The sequence below is a fragment of the Hydra vulgaris genome, chromosome 15, assembly GCF_038396675.1.
Source record: "Hydra vulgaris chromosome 15, alternate assembly HydraT2T_AEP".
Classification (NCBI taxonomy): Eukaryota; Metazoa; Cnidaria; class Hydrozoa; order Anthoathecata; family Hydridae; genus Hydra; species Hydra vulgaris.
The window spans coordinates 21,972,851-21,992,500 of record NC_088934.1 but is presented as its reverse complement, the minus strand read 5'-3'; the positions used below and the strand labels follow the sequence as shown (position 1 = coordinate 21,992,500).

At 29.2% G+C, this 19,650-nt stretch overlaps 1 protein-coding gene across 7 annotated transcripts in view; it reads left to right on the top strand.

Moving 5' to 3' along the window:
* The window catches only part of LOC136072024 (nucleolar protein 6-like), a 69,751-nt gene that overhangs the window by 47,296 nt on the left and 2,805 nt on the right, over positions 1-19,650 (top strand). For all 7 annotated transcript variants that reach the window (XM_065819929.1, XM_065819928.1, XM_065819932.1 and 4 more), the window contains exons 16-20: positions 335-483; positions 590-830; positions 3,906-4,008; positions 4,950-5,104; positions 6,854-7,017. In XM_065819929.1, the coding sequence (XP_065676001.1) occupies positions 335-483; positions 590-830; positions 3,906-4,008; positions 4,950-5,104; positions 6,854-7,017 (812 nt within the window). The remainder of the gene's footprint in view (positions 1-334; positions 484-589; positions 831-3,905; positions 4,009-4,949; positions 5,105-6,853; positions 7,018-19,650) is intronic.

The window sequence follows — 19,650 nt, the reverse complement described above, 5'->3', positions numbered from 1 at the left end:
ATAATGTTGTTTTTTGAATCACCCTAATGTATATAGTATGTGTTTTATGTAAAATGTATAACATAATCATAACTCATTTAATCAAAAACTCATGTTCAGGTTTTACTGACTCATACAACCTAAAACCCTTCAACTTTTTCTGTCAACTATTTTCTGGCTCTTTAACTCTATTCTTTGTTTTCTATTAACTTCCAAATTAATAGTAGTAGTTGCTTGCAGCCTTGTTGAAAGTGAATTAGATTTAAAGAAAAATTAAAAACATTTATTTGCATTATTTATTGAGTTATTATTTTTTGAATTATTGAATTTACTTATAATAAAGTATTATAAATAGGCAAAAATATTTCGTAAAATATGGGGTGCAAAATCAGAATTAAGAAGATTTCCTGATGGTAGCATCAATGAGGCTGTATTATGGCCTTGTGTCAATAAAGAGGAAACTAAGTTTATCTGTAAACAAATTGTTCAACATCTTCTACAGTTGTAAGTATTTTTATTTTTTTTCCCTATATATGTAAAAAGTATGTTAGTATGTATTATTTATTCTTAAATAAAAGATTACTTTTTTATATTGTTATTTACTTTTTAGGCATTGTAAAATCCCTTCAACAAATATTTTCTATCATGGCGGAGAGTTTAATGTTTGTCTTAAAAGGAAGTATATTGAAACTGATGATCATGTCAAAAATAAACCTGGATGCGGAGAAGAGGAAGGAATTAACTTTATAAAAACATTTGAAAAATTGTGTAAGGAAATCAGTGCAATTGAAAATTTGCCATTAAAAATTCATTCCATTGATGGAATTGACCCTGCTTTTCGCATGACTGAGGTATTTTTATTATTAAAAACCACATATTTTGCTATTTTGTTTAACATGTTATGTTAATTTATTATTATCGATTTTGCTAATGTTAATTGCAGTTGTTAATTTTTTAATTTTAATTTGTTAATTTTAATTTATTAATGTTAATTTGAGTTGTTAATTTTAATTTGATGGTATCGGTTACTATCGATTACTGAAGTAGTATAGTTGTATCATACCTAATGTAATTTATCTCTGTTGATTTTTTTTTTGATTGAATCTCTCAGATTAATTTACTACAAACAAAATATCTCAAAAATTAGATTTGCAGCATCAGCATACATACACAGCATACACATACACAGCATACTTACAGCAATACGGCATAGAAACATGCATGCATATAAAGCATATACACATAACATACATATACAGCAAAAGTGGATTACAGTTTGTTAGTTTTTTTTACCAAAATCTAAAAACACATTCTATAAGAATTAGACAAGTTGAAATAGCTGGGTTCTTTGATTTTTTCCTTATTTGCAAGGAAAGCTTCAAAATATTTCAGAAGTAAATTCAAAAAGTTAAATGCCATAGTTCTTTGCAGTAATTGCAGTTTTAAGTTTCATAAAATGTTTGAATGAACCACTTTCAAGCTATATCCATACATATGTAAAAGTGGTTTTAAATGAAAGAGTGCTGGTTTATGCTGGTAGTAACACTCAATTTCTTTAGGCGTTGCTTTGTTCTTCACTGTTCGTGTTTCAGAGCTATAAGAATGAGAGAAAGTTGTAGCACAAAAAAAAGATTTGCCTCTTCATTAGTATAAAGCCCTGGGAAGGTGAATACGGTTTTATAAAAAAAATTAAAAATTTCAATGAAATGAAATAAATAATAAAATGTTTACTAAGTTCAATGACATTTTTTTTTGTTTCCAGTTATGTTTAAATTTTTAAGCAAGCCTTGTGTGTATTGCTTAGATGTTCTGCTAAATGAAAAAATAGTTTACTGATAACTTAATGTTTTTTTGCATGTTTTTTTTTTCAACTATAAACTCTTTGTACAAAAAGTTTTTTTGATTAGTAGTAAATCAATGCTTAGGTATAAATCCTTTGAGATCTATACCAATACGTAGGTATAGATTCTTGTACCCTTAGATCTTTGAAATCTATACCAATGCTTAGGTATAGATCCTTGAGAGACTTGGTGTTGGATGAACATATAAAAAAATCAGCATAATGTAATAAAATTAAGTCTGTTAAAATGTGTTTGGTTCTCTGTATAGTGAAGATTGTGATGTCTCGGTATAGTGAAGATTGTGATGTCTCAGTATAGTGAAGATTGTGATGTCTCGGTATAGTGAAGATTGTGATGTCTCGGTATAGTGAAGATTGTGATGTCTCGGTATAGTGAAGATTGTGATGTCTCGGTATAGTGAAGATTATGATGTCTCGGTATAGTGAAGATTGTAATGTCTCGGTATAGTGAAGATTGTGATGTCTCGGTATAGTGAAGATTGTGATGTCTCGGTATAGTGGATAGTGTGATTCTTTTTTAACTTTATTATAAAAAAAATAACTCTAACTAAAGTAGACACCAGTGCTGGTACCTATCTTTTCATTGCTTTGGTTTTCCATTTGCTCTTAAAGTTTTTTTTTGGCAACAGCACTCTGAACTAAAATATATAGTAAAATAGATAACTAAAGGTTTCATAAGTGATTATTTCATAAAAAGTAAGGGATGGTAGATTTCAGTTAATTGATTATGTCATAAAAAGTGATCTGAGTACAAGCTGAGGTAGAATGAGTTTTATTTTTGCAAAGCTAAAATGAGTGTTATATTTGAATTCAAAAAATAAAAGTTGTATATTAAACTACTAAGAGGCCAAAATATATTTAATTGTTGATATATTTATTTGCAAGATGATCTTACATTTATATGGGTTTTATGCTTAACTTATATCTATATGATTTTATGCTATTATGATGTATTGTTTAGGACTCAACTATACCAAAGTTCTTTTTGATTAATTTTGTGGTTTTAAAGAGGAATTAAGTTTTCTTTTTATGTTTATATATTTTGTGTTTTATATTATACAAAGATATTAAATTAAGATAATTGCCTTTTCTAAACATTTTGTGTGTGTGTCAAAGGCCATTTTGAATTATGAATATATGCATAAAAAAAGAGCATCTGTGATATAGTTTTAACTCATTGAAAACAAATGGGTTCAATAGCTCGTTGGTACGTTAACCTTTTTATTTGTTAAAATTAACACAAATTTTTTTTAATTTTTTAAAGCTTTTAAACCACCTGAAGTTCTCTCTGAAAAATTAATCTTATCATACTATTCTAAATAGTCTAGATATAAATCCATGTAATATTATATATGTAAATATATAATATATTACAAAGAACTTGTTGAAAATATAAGTCTTGGTAATTCAAAAATATAAACCTTGATAATTCAAAAATATAAGCCTTGATAATTCATGATATTATGTTCTAAGTTTCATAATAGAATTATTTTTTGATTTTGGTGCTTACTTATAATTTTTACCTGCTTGAAACAATCTAAGCTATACAAGTATGGATAACTTTGAGTAAATCCAAGAACCCAACTATTTCTAGTTGCTAATAAGTTGCTAACAATTGCCACAATAGTTGCTAATAATCACCTCATTTTTATAAAAATGAGGCTCTTGAGTAGTGTTTTTTTGAAGCTTTGGCTACAGACAATTATAATTAGCCTAATAATAATTAACAATTAATGTCTAAAAATAATAATTAAAATTATTTAACAATTTATAACTATCCATGTGCTGTTTTTTTTGTTTGTTTGTTTGTTTTTGTTTGTTTTTTACAAGTTTTAGTGTTTTAACACTTGTTATGTTTTGTTGAGCCAAATATTTATCATTGATATATTAATTTGAAAGTTGATTCTATATTTATATTTTATACTTGAATTTTATAATTATACTGTAGTATCTGAGTTTGGTACTATATTATTCAGAGCTTTTTTCTATTGATGTTAATTATACTAGTTCTTCTCTTTTAATATTGAGGTTATGAAGAGGCTTCTAAGTTTATTTTGTGTTTTAGGTAAATACACCTCTACAGCATATTACAAAAGCTGGTTATGAAAATAAAATTATTGCTCCTAAATTTGAAAAAAAGCTGCCCCGCTTTTGTCCTGTTTATAATGGTATTTCTTTTTTACATTTTCATATAGAAGTCATATTTTCATATTGAAGTCATATTTTCATATAGAAGTCATATTTTCATATAGAAGTCATATTTTTATATAGAAGTCATATTAATATGTTTTATCTCCCCAATATATAATTATCGAAAGTACACAAACATTTAAGATATAAAAAAAACAATTGAAAATCTTAGTAAAATGAGAATTCAACTAATATATATGCAATAATATATTGTATATAAATTGCATACTGCGTCTTTTATTGCACTGTTTATTAATTTTATACTAAGTAAAAAGAGTGTTGTTTTTTTTTATATACTATAAAGCTTGTAAATATTTAGTTCATCAAAACAAACTAAATGATTGTTTTATATATGATAAGGATTAAATAACATTATGGTGATTTAAATTCTTTAATTTTTATTTGGACCTTGCTATCCTTAAAGCTACTTCATGGATAAATTAAAACATTTCTTATATTTACAGTGGCTTTTATAAATATTAAACTAATCCTTACAATTGGTTATGATAAAAATTTTACAACTAATATATGCATAAAGTATTTACTTTAATTATTCTTTTTTTGAAAAATGAAGATTTTTGTCAAACACAAATCATTAAAAAAATATTTTCTAAATGTAAACGAGATGTGCATTAAACACATTCAAATGTTGCAAATGTATACAGATTTTGCATATAAAGTCTTTAAAACCACAAATTGAGTTAATTAAACATTTGAAAACCTACTTTTTACAAGTAGGTCATTTTCTGAAGTTTATGACATTTTTGTGAATGTCAGTATGAAAATATGACTACTTACTGTATGAGAATTTTTTGTCTAACATACCTTATACCTAAATTGTTTTGACTTGAAATTATATTTGGCCTTGTTTATTCTTATAAATTTAAAACAGAAAAACTTGTTAAAACTGTTTTTATAGTTGTATTGCAATTTGAAACAAGTGGAAAATGGCCTGATGATGTTTTAGCTATTCAACACATAAAAGCTGCTTTCCACCTCAAGTTAGCAGATTCCATTCGAAGCTCTATTAATATTCCAGCCGTTGCATCCCCTGGATTTGTTGATGTCATCAAGGTAATCGAAATTAAAATTATAAATTCAATACAAAATAATAATGAACTGGTGTTGTCAATTATTTTTGAAATTTATTTTTCATACTTTTTACAATTAACTTTCAACTTTTATCTTAGTCTTATTTATGTATTATGTATTATTTATAGTAACATCTATTTATGTATAGGACACCATTTATAGAAGGCTAATTTTTTTTTACTTATGTATGCATCTTTTTTTTTTAATTTTGAATACTCCTTATTAATATTTTATTGTTATATCTCAAATTATTTTTTTTTAAATATAATTCATTGGACCAAACATCTCTGTTTTCAATTTACCATAAACACAAAAAAAGTATTACTAGGATGGCAAGTACAATTTTGAAAATTTTTATTTTCTTTACTTCCCTCCCCTTTAAAAACAGTATTTTTTTTTTTGTCCATGTTTCATTATGCCGTCTGCCAATATGACTGTGATAAGAACTGTGTGGAGTCACTTCAAACTTTTATAACTATCTGTATCACTTGTAATAAATTTTACTAATTTTATAACAGAACTTTTTTCTTGCAAAATATTTATAAGCCCTAAACAAAAAGACTATCTTTTGTTGATATTTAAAAAAATCCTAACTGGGATGATCAACGGATAAAAGTTCATAATACTATTAAGTCAGTATCCTACTTTCTAAAGCGCCTTAAAAATATTGGTCACGCTCAATTAAACCTACTCCAAATATATAGATCCTATGCATCTCACATTCTGTACAGCGCCTCTATACTCTCGCCTTGCAGTATTGCAGCAAAAAAAGAGCTACAACTATTCCACAAATAATCACTCAAAGTTATTGAGATCAATGCCATAAACTCACACCAATTCAATATATGTCACAGTATCGAAGAACTTATTGATAAAACAAATATAAAATCTAACCCAACACATGCAATAACTTCAAAATATCAAACCCTGACAGATTATTATATAAAACCAATACTGCTAATACTACATTGTATCAAAAAACATTTTTGCAGAAATATTTACGTATACTTCGAGATGGTATTGAAAACCTATACCCTTGTAAGTAATTTTCTGTCAGTTCATCTCCCATTTATCATTTTTAACCAAAGAGAATTATACTCCAGATACATTATGAAGAAAAAATTGTAAAATTCATTTATATGCTATGCAATTTTAAATAAATACTTACAAAGTAAAATATTTTTTTAAAAAAAAAGCTAAACTTTAGGGTAATATGAAAGTTAACAACCTGTATTTAATAAACAAACAATGAAGAAAATGAAATAGATACGAAATAAATAAATTAATGCAGAGAATTTAAATAAAATTAACATATTCAGTTCCTTCTTAATATTTTTTTAATAGAATTAATTTATAGAAAATTTAATTGAACATTTTTTTAACTAAATCAAAAAAAAAATTTTAAATACAACTTATTGCAGTACCAAACTTCTTTATATTTACTTTTTGTAGTCATTTTATTGTCTTAATTTTTATGAAGTTTTTTTTCTCAGTATTGCAAAAGAACTTGGTAGCAATACGTTTTTTAAAAGAATATTTTTTGGCCAAATATTTTTTTGAAGAGATTTGTATGTATGCATATAAAGTTTTGATGTCGTTTTTTTGTTTTGCTTTGCTTATAAATTATTAACACCTAATAATTGTTTTAGAATGGTTATGTTTTTATTATATCTTTGGTTAATTATTTTAGAATCGCTATGTTTTTAGTATATTTTTGTTTAATTATTTTAGAATGGTTATGTTTTTCGTATATCTGTGGTTAATTATCGTGAAATGGTGTTGTACCAAGAAAATTTGAATGTTGGTTCTCTTCTTAAAAAAGAGTGTGGACTAGCTGCTCACCAACTTGATATTATAATTGTAAAAAAACCATTGCACAACTCTCTAATTAAAAGGTAAAAATTATAATTTTTGATTATTAACCTAAATATAGTACATTGAATATCTGTTATTAGTGGTGAAGTTGGGTTATTAGTGACACGGTGAGCTTGTGTTGCAACCTCTTTAGCATTAAAAACTTAAAAGTATGACTATTTAGTTTTTTAACACTGGTGCTTAATTTAGTCCTAAGCATGATACTGGTTAATAGTGAAAAAGATGTGTAAGGGGGGAAATACTGACTAGAGAGCTCAAGTTATATATCAACACTTGTGAGTTATTTGATTTGAAAGTTCTTTGAAATAAAAAATTTCAAATGTAGTTTTAAATGCTAAGGATGTAGTTAAAACTACATCCTTGACATTTAAAACTACATTTGTAGTCTAACTTTTGTACTTTTTCAAAAGCAAAGGAATCTTAAGTTCTTAAAATAAGATATAATAATATAATTATATATAAAATATAAATATATATAAGGGCCTATTCTAGGAAAAAAAATTGGGTGGCGGTACACCTTTGTACCGGAAAACTTTAGCGGAAAATCTGCGTTTAAATAATTTTAATTTGGGCGGCGCCCGAATACGGTGGACGCTAAGGCTGGCCATACTTTTTTTTTTTGTGGCTATAGCATAAAAAGTTGTTCTATTCGTCCAAAATCTAGGGACCATAAGATTTTTTAAATTTTAAGCTCAGTAAGTACTTGCAACTTGTAGTTGAAAATGTGGAAATAATGTAAAAACGTATATCAATTTTATAAAGGCATATTCTTATTAGTGTTCACTGCGTTTAGTTTATATTACATTCACTGGTACATGAAATGAGATTAGATAAGTCTAAGTAACCATAAATTAATCATACATTACCTTAACTCAACCAAAAGTAATCCTAGCATATCGTAAATTTACCCTCATCAAACCCTGTATTACGGTAATATATGTGTTTAACATGTTCTGTTTTATATTTTAGATTGTTTAAAAAAAGTGGTAATTGATTCTTGCTACAACAGGGTTTATTTCAATCAGTTGTTTATAATCAATCTTTTCTAATTGTTATATGATATTGTTTGGACAAGTTGGTTTCCATTGTATTGAGTATTAATAAATGGCGTCCGTCAGCACAAGACTTGGGACAAAACACTCAGTTCTGGGGCAGCCTGCAGTTATTAAAAAAAATCAACTTCCTACATCTAGTGATGTTTACAGACTGTATGACTACTACTTAAAGCACAATAAATATGATTGTATGCAGAAGAGAGTGACAGCTGTAGCACATGAAGTTGTAAGTATCTACAAAACTGCGAGTATCCCAGTAATTGACACAAAGAGTGTAGTCAATCGTATAAAGAAATGGATTGATAAAGTTAAGGGTCTTGCTAAATATCCCAGTTCTAAGAAGACATCCATCAACTACCAAGACTGTTTGAAATCATTACAAACTGTATTTGATATATGTACTTGTAAATGTGTTGACAGCGGTATACAAGAGAATTCACAATGTATTTGTCCACTGTCGCATAAAATACCTCCAACAGAATGGTCTTTCTGGTTGGACCAAAAAACTGAAAGGAAAATGTATATAGGTGCTATAGATATAAAAGCTACAGGTATGTTGCAGAAGAAAGAAATGAGAGCAGTCAAACGTTTAAAATTTGAGCGCAATCAGAAAATAAAATGTGAGACAAAAATAAATTATATCTACAACAACATGAGTGATGATGCTGATGATGATGGTGGTGAGGACGTAGAACTTCAACTAAACATGGAAGTTCTTGATTATGAAATTTCCAGTGGTGAATCTTATGATGGTGTAGCAGCACCCAGAAACACGAAACAATATCCGGAGTTGTGCAAAGCTTTAAACAGATGCAAGATTAGTAACAGAGAAGCTTGTCTTGTAGTGAATGCAGTGCTAAAAGATATGAAGCTATTGTTGGCAAAAATTGCAATAGATCCTGCAAAACTTAGACGTCAGAGAGGTCTTTGGCGGCAGAAACAAGTTTCTAAGCATGCTGCCAAGATGCAAGAACTAATTTGTATTGGATTTGATGGGAAGAAAGACTTAACTTTTGTTGAGAAGTCTGGTATACGTAGAAGCATAAAGGAAGAACATTATGTTATTGTATCATTTCCAAACAATAACTACATTGATCATGTAATGCCAGAAACAGGTAAACAGTTGACGTTGCAAATGAGATATTATCGATAATTGCAAATACAAATTCAGCAAGTACGCTACTAGCAGTTGTTTGTGACGGTACAGTAACCAATACAGGCAAACGAAATGGTGTGATTTGAAAATTAGAGAAAGGCGTTGCAAGACCACTGCAATGGCTTGTTTGCCTGTTGCATGCTAATGAACTACCATTTCGGAAATACATTTCTGCTATTGATGGAGGATGTACAAGAGGTCCTAGTAGTTCCAGTGGTGTAATTATGAGTGCGCTAGACTTTGACCCCAAGGATTTACCAATTTCAAAGTTTAAAGCTATGTTAGGAAAAGTGGTTGAGATTAATGATGAGGTTAAGAACAGTCTAAGTACAGATCAAATATATCTTCTTAGAGCATGCTTGGCAGTGCAGCAAGGTTATACAAATAGTGATGAAATTAGGTCTTCACAGAACGCAATGCCAGGAAATTTAAACCATGCTAGGTGGCTGACAAAAGCCAACAGAATTTTGAGATTGTATATGTCGAAAGAAGTCTGTTTCCCATCACTATACAAAATTGTACGCTTTATAGTAAATGTTTACGCTCCTTCATGGTTCAATATCAAGAGTCATCCTTCTTGCGCTGATGGTGCAAAGAACTTTTTTTACTTGCTGAAGCAGTGTCATGAGCTTGGAGCAGAAGATTGGAAAATATTAGAGCCTGCGTTGCAGAACAACAACTACTTTGCCCACTCCGAAAACATTCTTCTTTCTGGTGTTTGTGACAATGATGATTCTGTGCGACATTTCTGTTGTGAAAAAATAATTAATTTGAAAAGTACTTCGTGTAGTTCTTCTGTGCGTGTTTTTGATAAGTCAAGTATCAAGCTAAACGCCAATGCTTTGACTTACGTTGATATGATTGACTGGACTACAGCTAACCTCACACCACCACCGTTGCTAGCAGCTATTGAAGGTGAAAAACTTCAACACTGTCAGTTTGATTTCATTTTTGGTATACCCTGTCACTCTCAGGCAGTTGAGCGTGCTATCCAAGATATCTCTGCAGCAAGCTCAACCGTTTTTGGGCATGAATCGCGACATGGAATGATTTTACAGTGTACTGCATCAAGAACAGAACTACCTAGTGTTAGCTGTAAATCAGACTTTTTGTAAATTACGTTTGATTATATTGTTTCATTGAACTAATAATATCTAGAACTTCACCATTTAAGTGAATTTTATGTTTCGACGTCGATAACACCCCCTTATCGTTGACAGGGCCGCAATTAAGGGGGTGCATCTTTTTTTTTAACTTTTTTTTATAGTAAGCAAAAAATGCTTATAAAACCCCCAAAAAAATACTTTTTTGCGCTAGCCATGGATATGGCCTCTGTATCATATTAAGTGCTTGATGAATTTCTTATATTTTTAGCTATAAGCCATTAAAGGGTAAATCTTTGCGGTAAAGTTGCAAGTACAAGACACCTGTTGTTTTAAATGTTTTTGGCCTTTTTACAATAAGTAGCACCTAGAGCAACTTTTTAGACCATAGCCAGGTTAGCAACTCTAAAAAAAAAAAGTATGACCCGTCCTAGTGGACGTTATTAAAAACGATTTAAAATAGCTCCTGTGTGTGTATATATAAATATATATATATATATATATATATATATATATATATATATATATATATATATATATATATATATATATATATATATATATATACATTTTGTTAATTCACCTCCCCAAGGCTAAGAAGGCCATTACAGATGAGGAGGCTACTTAATTGTGGTTATAATCCTCTCTCAACTCTATAACTCTGAAACATGAACCTTGACAAACAAGGCACTGCGCGGAGAAACAAGTTGAGCGCAGTACTACCAGGGATGTGGTGGGGATCGAACTCAGAACCTCTCGCTTATAAAGTGAGCGCTCTACCACGACACCACTACTGCACAATATATATATATATTGTTAGAAAGGTAGCAAACTATTCAGGCGTGAAATAATAATTATTAAAATTTAGATTAACTAATCAAGTGAAATGTTTAGACTAAATAAAGCGTAAAGCAACTAATATAAACGCTAGACACACCTGTTTGAACTATTAAGATGCATCTAGCAACCTCCAAAAGTATATAAAAAGAAATAAAGTAATATAGAGTGGCGCAGAAGTAGTACAAGAAAAGAGAAAGAAGAAGAGGAAGATCGAAAGGAACACACAGACATTTATAATATATAGAATTAGCGTTACTATTGTATTGGATAAAATATAGGAGTTATAAACGATATAATAATTAGTACAAAATAGTTGGATATATTCAAAGTTTTGCTGATTGGTTCATTAACAAGCGAAATACATTTATGTAACATTTGGAGGCACTGCCCGGATACAAGTAGATTCCATCTCTGCTTGAGCCGATCAATTCAACTGCATAGGAAAAGATTTATTTTTTTCATCTGTTATTTTACTCATGCTAGATTATTCGAACAAAACCATAACTGGTATTACCAACTTTATTAACAAAATCGTAACTGTTATACCAACTTTATTAACTTTGTCATTTACTTATGAGTTGTTTACGTTCTGAAAAATATGTCCGTTTACAGAACCAACCCATAGTGGTGGTACAGCCAATAATTCTCACACCTGTCTCAACAACTCCGCCTCCTATTCTATCGACTCAGAACTATCTGACACTAATTCATTTAAACAGGAAAACAGCCACAACTCAACAAACAAAAACGTGAAAAACAATATGTCTCTGGAGGAAATTATTGACCAAAAAGCAATGAAACCAATTAAAGGAGATGCACCCAAAAGTGTTTAAAAGTACAGAAATTGAAGATGTCAGCAAATGGTTAACTAGCTTTTGCAGTATTCTCCATAACCAGTGGTGGGACGGAAAAAGTTATTAGCCTTTCCACTACACCTGGAAGGTAGTGCCCTGGTGTATTATGGAATTCCGCCTGCGCCTACTAAGAATAATTTTAACTAACTCCAAGAACAATTTCGTAGACACTATGACAATGTAAACATAGCATGGACCAGGAAAATGGAACTGTTTGGATTGTCACAAAATGCAGATCTGAATTCATACATTAACACCCTCAATAAATTGAGTCAGCAGTTAGGTATTGATGACGAGACCAAGTGAACCAACAAATGGAAATAGACTCATTAAGGCGGAACAATAACCATCTTACTCAGCATGAAAGATTTCATCTAACTGGATGTAACCTTTGTACCAGTGACAGTCAGGTCATATGTAGACAATGTTTAAGAGTAGGACACACCTAAAGGTCGTGCTTAGTGAAAATTTCCCCATTACCATGGCAACCTCATTATCGACATATATCGCCACAACTTAACCACTGGAGCCATAACACCCAAAACATCCTCAAGTCCCTGTAAGAAGTCTACAACGCTTTTACTAAAGAAGACGATCGTAGAGCTTGTTATAACCCCAGTATGTGTAACGAAGGAAATGAAGGCTGCCCGATTGTGAAGCTATTCTTACCATAACACACACCTTAGAAACTAAAGACGACTGTCTCTTCATACCAGAGACAAATTTTTTTGAGGAACAAAATGTCCATGTTTTCCCTACCATAACCCATGGCGGGTCTAACCAAGTTAAACTTCATGTTGTTAACTCATCACCAAACTATTTGATCATTTGTAAAAATCAAGTAATGGAGCCATTGTCACGCCACCCTCCAAAGTTCCTGAAGAATATGGCGCTCGATTATCTGCAGGATTGATGATTTTGTTAGAAGCAAAAACTAATGACGCCCTATTGGACCCTAAGGAATGTTTCAACTATTGACTTTACTAAACAATACCTATACTAACTAATACCAAACAATAAAGATGTTTTTGGTCAAGGTTTACATGAAATTAGACAGACTGATGCGGTTCAACACTTTATTGATACTAGCAATGCTCAGTTGATTTGACAAAGAGCTTACCACCTTGCCGAACCACAATGGAAATGACTGGACAAACATATCAAGGAGGTGCTGACAAATAATGTCATAACCATATTTCTGACAAATAATGTCAGAACCAAGTGTCAGTCCCTGGTCCAGCCCAGTAGTCATGGTACTGAAGAAAGATGGTTCCTATTGAATATGTATAGATTACCGTAAATTGAATAACATTTCCAAGAAGGATACTTCCCCACTCTCGAATCAACGAAAGTCTTGATGTTATATGGAGCAAAATATTCTTCTTCGTTATATCTGTTAAGTGGTTATTACCAGATGCAGCTTGACAAAGATTCTAAAGAGAAAATTGCTTTTATGTCACACAAAGGATTATATCAGTTTAAAGTCCTCCCCTTTGATCTGTCAAACACGCCTTTAACATTTAAATCTGAATGATGAACTATTTACTTCGCAATCATCTATATAAAAACTGCATGCTCTATTTAGATGATATTTTATATTTAAAAACATAAGAACAACACCTCAAACATATACAAATGATAATTGACAATATAAGATTAGCCGTGTTAAAATTTAACATTTAACATACTGATGTGTACCTTTTGCACCTGTGAGGTTAAATTTTTAGGACATTATATTAACACAGATGGTATTAAACCAGATCCAGAAAATATCAAAGCAGTAAAAGATTATCCTGTGTCCAAAAATATAAAAGATGTTAGAGCATTCATTAGCCTATGTAGTTACTACAGAAAATTCATAAAAGGATTTTCAAACATTACACTACCGTTAAATAAATTATTAGAGAAAGATTCAGAGTTCAAATGGTAGAACGAATTCCCTTATTACTTTGAGAAACCTTTCATCATATATTCTGATGCAAGTGGCGATGCATTATGTCTTATCACAATATCAAGGAGACCTTGAACGAGTTATTCTCTCTGGTGGATGAAATTTCATAAGTACAGAAAGTAAATATTCCACAGAACGTGAAGCGTTAGCTGTTGTTGTTGCAGTGCAAAAATGTAAGCCGTAAGTCTGTGGGAAAAGTTTTAAAATTGTAACATATCACAATTCACTAAAATGGGTAATGTCTATTAAAGACTCAACTGGTCAATTTGCAAGATGGAGCTTAAGGCTGCAGGGCTACAACTCCGAAATATAGTACCGATCAAGGAAAATGCATAGTAACGCTGATGAACTTTCCAGACAAAGTTATGACACAGTCACAACATTGACAGTACCAGGAAGCCCCTCTGACCAAGTTGTAAAAGAACAGTGAAACCATCCCTATTGCGCCAACCTAGTGTCATATCTAGCCAAGAAAGAACTACCTGAAGACTTAAAGGAAACAAAGAAAGTCTTAGCATTGGAAGGTAACTATCACTTAGATAAGGATGGTTTACTATTCCATCATAAATCGAAAGCCTTAAAAAATTTCACCCAGTTTGTTGTACCGCAGTCTTTAAGACTGAATCAATAAATTGGGTCCACAATGAACCTTCAGACTGACAAAAACCTATAAAAAAATTAGAACCAATTTCTTTTGGTTTGATATGTACAATGACATACAAACTTGGGTGAAATCATGTACCACCTGTGCTCAACAAAAACAGAATCCGGCACCTAGCAAAGTTAGGTGCCAGATTCTGTTATATATAGATTCCAATATATATAAGATTAAGAAAATTGTTGACAAAAGAACGAGAAGAGGAAAAATCCAATACCTAGTTAAATGGGAAGGTTATCCCTCCAACCAAAATACTTTGGAGTCGCAAGAAAACATTTTCGACTCCTGAATGATCCAGAAATACCATAATAGTAGAAAGACCAAAAGTGGGCATATCTCAGCTTTAACCATGACACATCTACACATACAGAGGGAGAAAATCCAAAGAAAATGTAGATTCATGCCTAGAGTAAAACCTTTTGGAGTTTATTAACTACCTGGAATTACTTTATGCAACCATAACATGCATTCCTTAAATGACTCTGTGTAGAGTTTTATGGCAGATGTTTATGCTTACAGACCTCTGACCACCATAATAACCCTATTTCATTGTTATGTCAAGAAATGCGGTAGTGGTGTCGTGGTAGAGCGCTCGCTTTATAAGCGAGAGGTTCCAAGTTCGATCCCCACCACGTCCCTGGTAGTACCGCGCTCAACTGTTTCTCCGCATAGCAGTCTTGTTTGTCAAGGTTTGTGTTTCAGAGTTATAGAGTTGAGAGAGGGTTATAACTACAAGTAGCCTCCTTATCTGTAGTGGTCTTATTGGCCTTGAGAAGGTGAATTAACAAAAAAAAAGTCACTCTTGTCAATCAAATTTTCTAAACCAAAAGTCTAAAGACCTAGCATCCCAACAAACACCCATAACATCAGGAAAATGTCTTTTAGCCATGAATACGAAAATATTACCTTATGGAGCAGTACAAGTAGATGGCCTCAATATAAAATACATGGCGAAGGGTAGCAACAGACCAATTTCATTGTGCATGGGTGCGTGCGAAATCGCAGGAGTATACCTATTTCTAAATGAAAACATGTAACGGATAAATCACCAAACGAGCTGTGGCCCTAGAAAAAAATAACATTCCACACGTGAATGCAAATGTACAATTTGTAAGAGCAACATGACAAGTTAGAACTATTGATTAATGGTAATGGCAGTTTAAATAAAATACAGACGAATAATTTTTATTTTTTTTATTTTTAAAACTATTTTTGTGGTTAAAAGTGACCTTTTAGAAAAACCAGTGCATCCAGATGACTGCATGATAATCTAGTTCTAAACTTTGTAAAAAATGTAGAACTAAAAAAGTGTAACCTGTTGAACTAAACACTCTTTCAGCTTCAACACTGGATGGTCAAACAGTTAAAAGTGCATTATAAAGCATATCTAAATTATGTGATCTTTTGTTAGTTGCTTCAAACAAATTGAATTCCTGACACTTAGTTGATTTATTGCAATTAACTACAAAGTTGTCTTTTTTTTACAAACTTTTTTAATCTTTCAGCCATAGATTCCGATGGCTTTTCTAAACTGACATTACTATTGTTAAGTTTATCATTAATCATAATATTGTTAAGGTTATCATTTTGATTAATTTTAACTTCTACTTTTGTTATATTTTTAAATATGGAAAAAGTCTCTCAGTAAATTCAATAGCTATATTTATTATCTCTGTTTTAGTTGTTATGCAAATTGAGTTATTATAGATATCACTTTTTAATGACTTTGGATTATCTAAAAACCTTAATAAACCAAGTAAACAAATAGACAAGATCATATTTTCTTCTTTGAAATATCCTTTTAACTAGAACATTCTTAAAATTATTTGCTAAATAGCAATCTTGAGCATTTTTTAATAATAAAGTTTAATGTGTCATTAGCTGTTAATAATGTTGCTTCCCTTCTACAAATCTAATATCTTCTACTAATAATATTACTTCTAATAATAATAATAATTTCAGAACCTAAAACTCAAGACTTTTTGCTAAACTTTTAACTTTTAACTTTTTACTTCCAGCTCATTAAAGTTAACAATTTGTTATTAAAATCCATGGATACCAAAAAAAATAATCCAGGGTTTATTTTACCCAGGAACAGTCCCTATTTGTGAAGATGAATTTTTATAGTGCTGTTTTGTAATGATCCTAATTAGCAATGATTTTTATGATGATGATCTATTAGAATTAATTTTTAAGTTGCCGTTTTTCAATGATGCTGTTTTGCAATAAGGGTTTTTATGGTGTTGTTTTATGATGCTGAATTATATGATGCTGTGATGAGTTTTGCTGATGTTGCTGTACAATAATGATGAGTTTTTCCAATGTAAATGATAAACATGATGTTAGTTTACAGTGATGCAGTTTTAATATAATACATTTAGTCTGAGGGCGGACTTTTTTATGTATTGAAGAAAATGTTACAAGAAAAGGTAACAAGCTATTCATGCATGAAACAGTTATTAAAATTTAAATAAACTAATCAAGTGAAATGTTTAGATTAAATGAAGTGATAAGCGCCTAACATAAATGTTAGACAAACCTATTTGAACTATTAATTAAGACGCATCTAGCAACCTCCCAAAGTATGTAAAAAGGAATAAAGAAGTAGTACAGAGTGGCGCGGAAGTAGTACAAAAAAATGGAAAGAACAAGAGGAAGACAGAAAAGAACACAGATTTTTTTAATTTAACAAGTGAAATATGAAGTGAAATATGAATACATAACAATAATATATATATATATATATATATATATATATATATATATATATATATATATATATATACATATATATATATATATATATATACACATATATACATATATATATATATATATATATATATATATATATATATATATATATATATATATATATATATATATATGTATACATATATATATATACATATATATATATACATATATATATATATACATATATATATATAGATATATATACATATATATATATATATACATACATATACATACATACATATACATACATATATATATACATACATATATATATATATATATATATACATATATATATATACATATATATATATACATATACATATATATATATATACATATATATATATATACATATATACATATATATATACATATATACATATATATACATATATACATATATACATATATATATATATATATATATATATATATATATATATATATATATATATATATACATATATATATATATATATATATATATATATATATATATACATATATACATATATACACACATATATATATATATATATATATATATATATATATATATATATATATATATATATATATATATATATATATACAGGCCTGGTTAAGAAGCGTTACGCAGCTCGCATTTTGCCTGCGAAAAGGCGATTTGCCTACGCGTTCAGCAGTTTTGCGCTACGCAAAAACTTTTATCTTTTAGAATATTTAAATTATCTTTTGATGTCGTTAACGTGACGTTTATTCAGAAGAAATAAAGTCGTAAGTAAAAGCATTTAACCGCAATTATAAACTCATAGATTTTTTGTTAAAGAAACAGTTTGTTTAATAATTTTTGTTGTTGTTGTTAAAAATTAGTTAAAAAAAATAAAGTGTTTTAAGTTTTATCTTAAGGAATTAAATATATAAATTCCTTTTAAATATAAATATTATTTTTTGTCATAATAGTTTTAAAAAATACGAATCTGAAATGGTGATTTTGATGTAAATATTTTATTAATAAGATTTTTTGTTTATTGTTAATTCAATAACGTAAAATTTTAATGACGTTCGTTTAATTTATGAAAATGAATTACGATCACGAATATGTTATCGGTAACTGATAAATAATAAAAAAACTATTTATTGTTTAAAAACATTATTAAAAAGAGTTCACAAAATAAATTAGAAAAAATTTATTAACATTATAAATTATTAAATAAAATAACCAAAAACCAACTGTAAAATTATTAGAAAATAAACAAATATTATTTTACGTTTTATGAAAAACATATTTTTTTTTAAATAAAATTTAGTTTGAAAAAAATAATAAAATGATTTTTCAAATAGGAACTTAGATTTTATTTATAACTTTTGTTATAGTGAGAGAAAAAAAACTGTTTGTGTGATTTTCAACGCGTTAATAAAATAACTTTAATTACAATGCGGTACTTGAAAAGACACTAGTGACGCAATATAACTTTTAACAATACAAAATATATTTGCTGAGTTGAGTTACTTAGAAATGCACTACGCGTTTTTGTTACGCAGCGAAATCGCAGCGAAACAAGGCCTGATATATATGTATGTATGTATATGTATGTATGTATATACAAAAATATAAATAAGATACAGTTGTAGTAAGGGTGGTTAAACAATTGCTTTTGAGGCAAGAAAATTTCTCCACCACAATTCTGGTTTTCTGGTAATAATGTACAATGTTTGTATTTATATGTATGTACATGTGTAAATATGTCTTATATTAAATAATTTATTATATATAAGTCTATTTATAAAATTTTTATTTGCACTATTTTCTTTTGTATTTATATTATACAGTTTTTTAATATTTTCTGTGTGATAAGTGTTTATTTTTGAAGACTCTCTCAGGTGTTTTATAATGGATCAAAATTTTACGAAAGATCTTGCTCCTTTTACCAAGAGCCAAATCACTCTAAACTATGTTACAACGGGTGGCTTAAACAAACCACATTGACACAAATTATGCTGAATAAAAACAACATTAATAAAACAAAATTTTACAGTTAAAATCTAAATTACAATCACAAGAAAATATAACGAGAAAGGTGCAAAATAAACAACAAATCTGATCTTTATATATTCTAAATTCAAGAGATAAAATATAACTTAAAAATAAAATAAAAATCTAATAGTTAAGTATAAAGAGAAGAAATAACAAAAATTTTTACTAAACATTTCTTACAAATTGATGAACGCAGTTTTAAACATTGTAGTTGTTTAGAATACTTTTTACGCGCACTTAAAAAAAATGTTTTCAA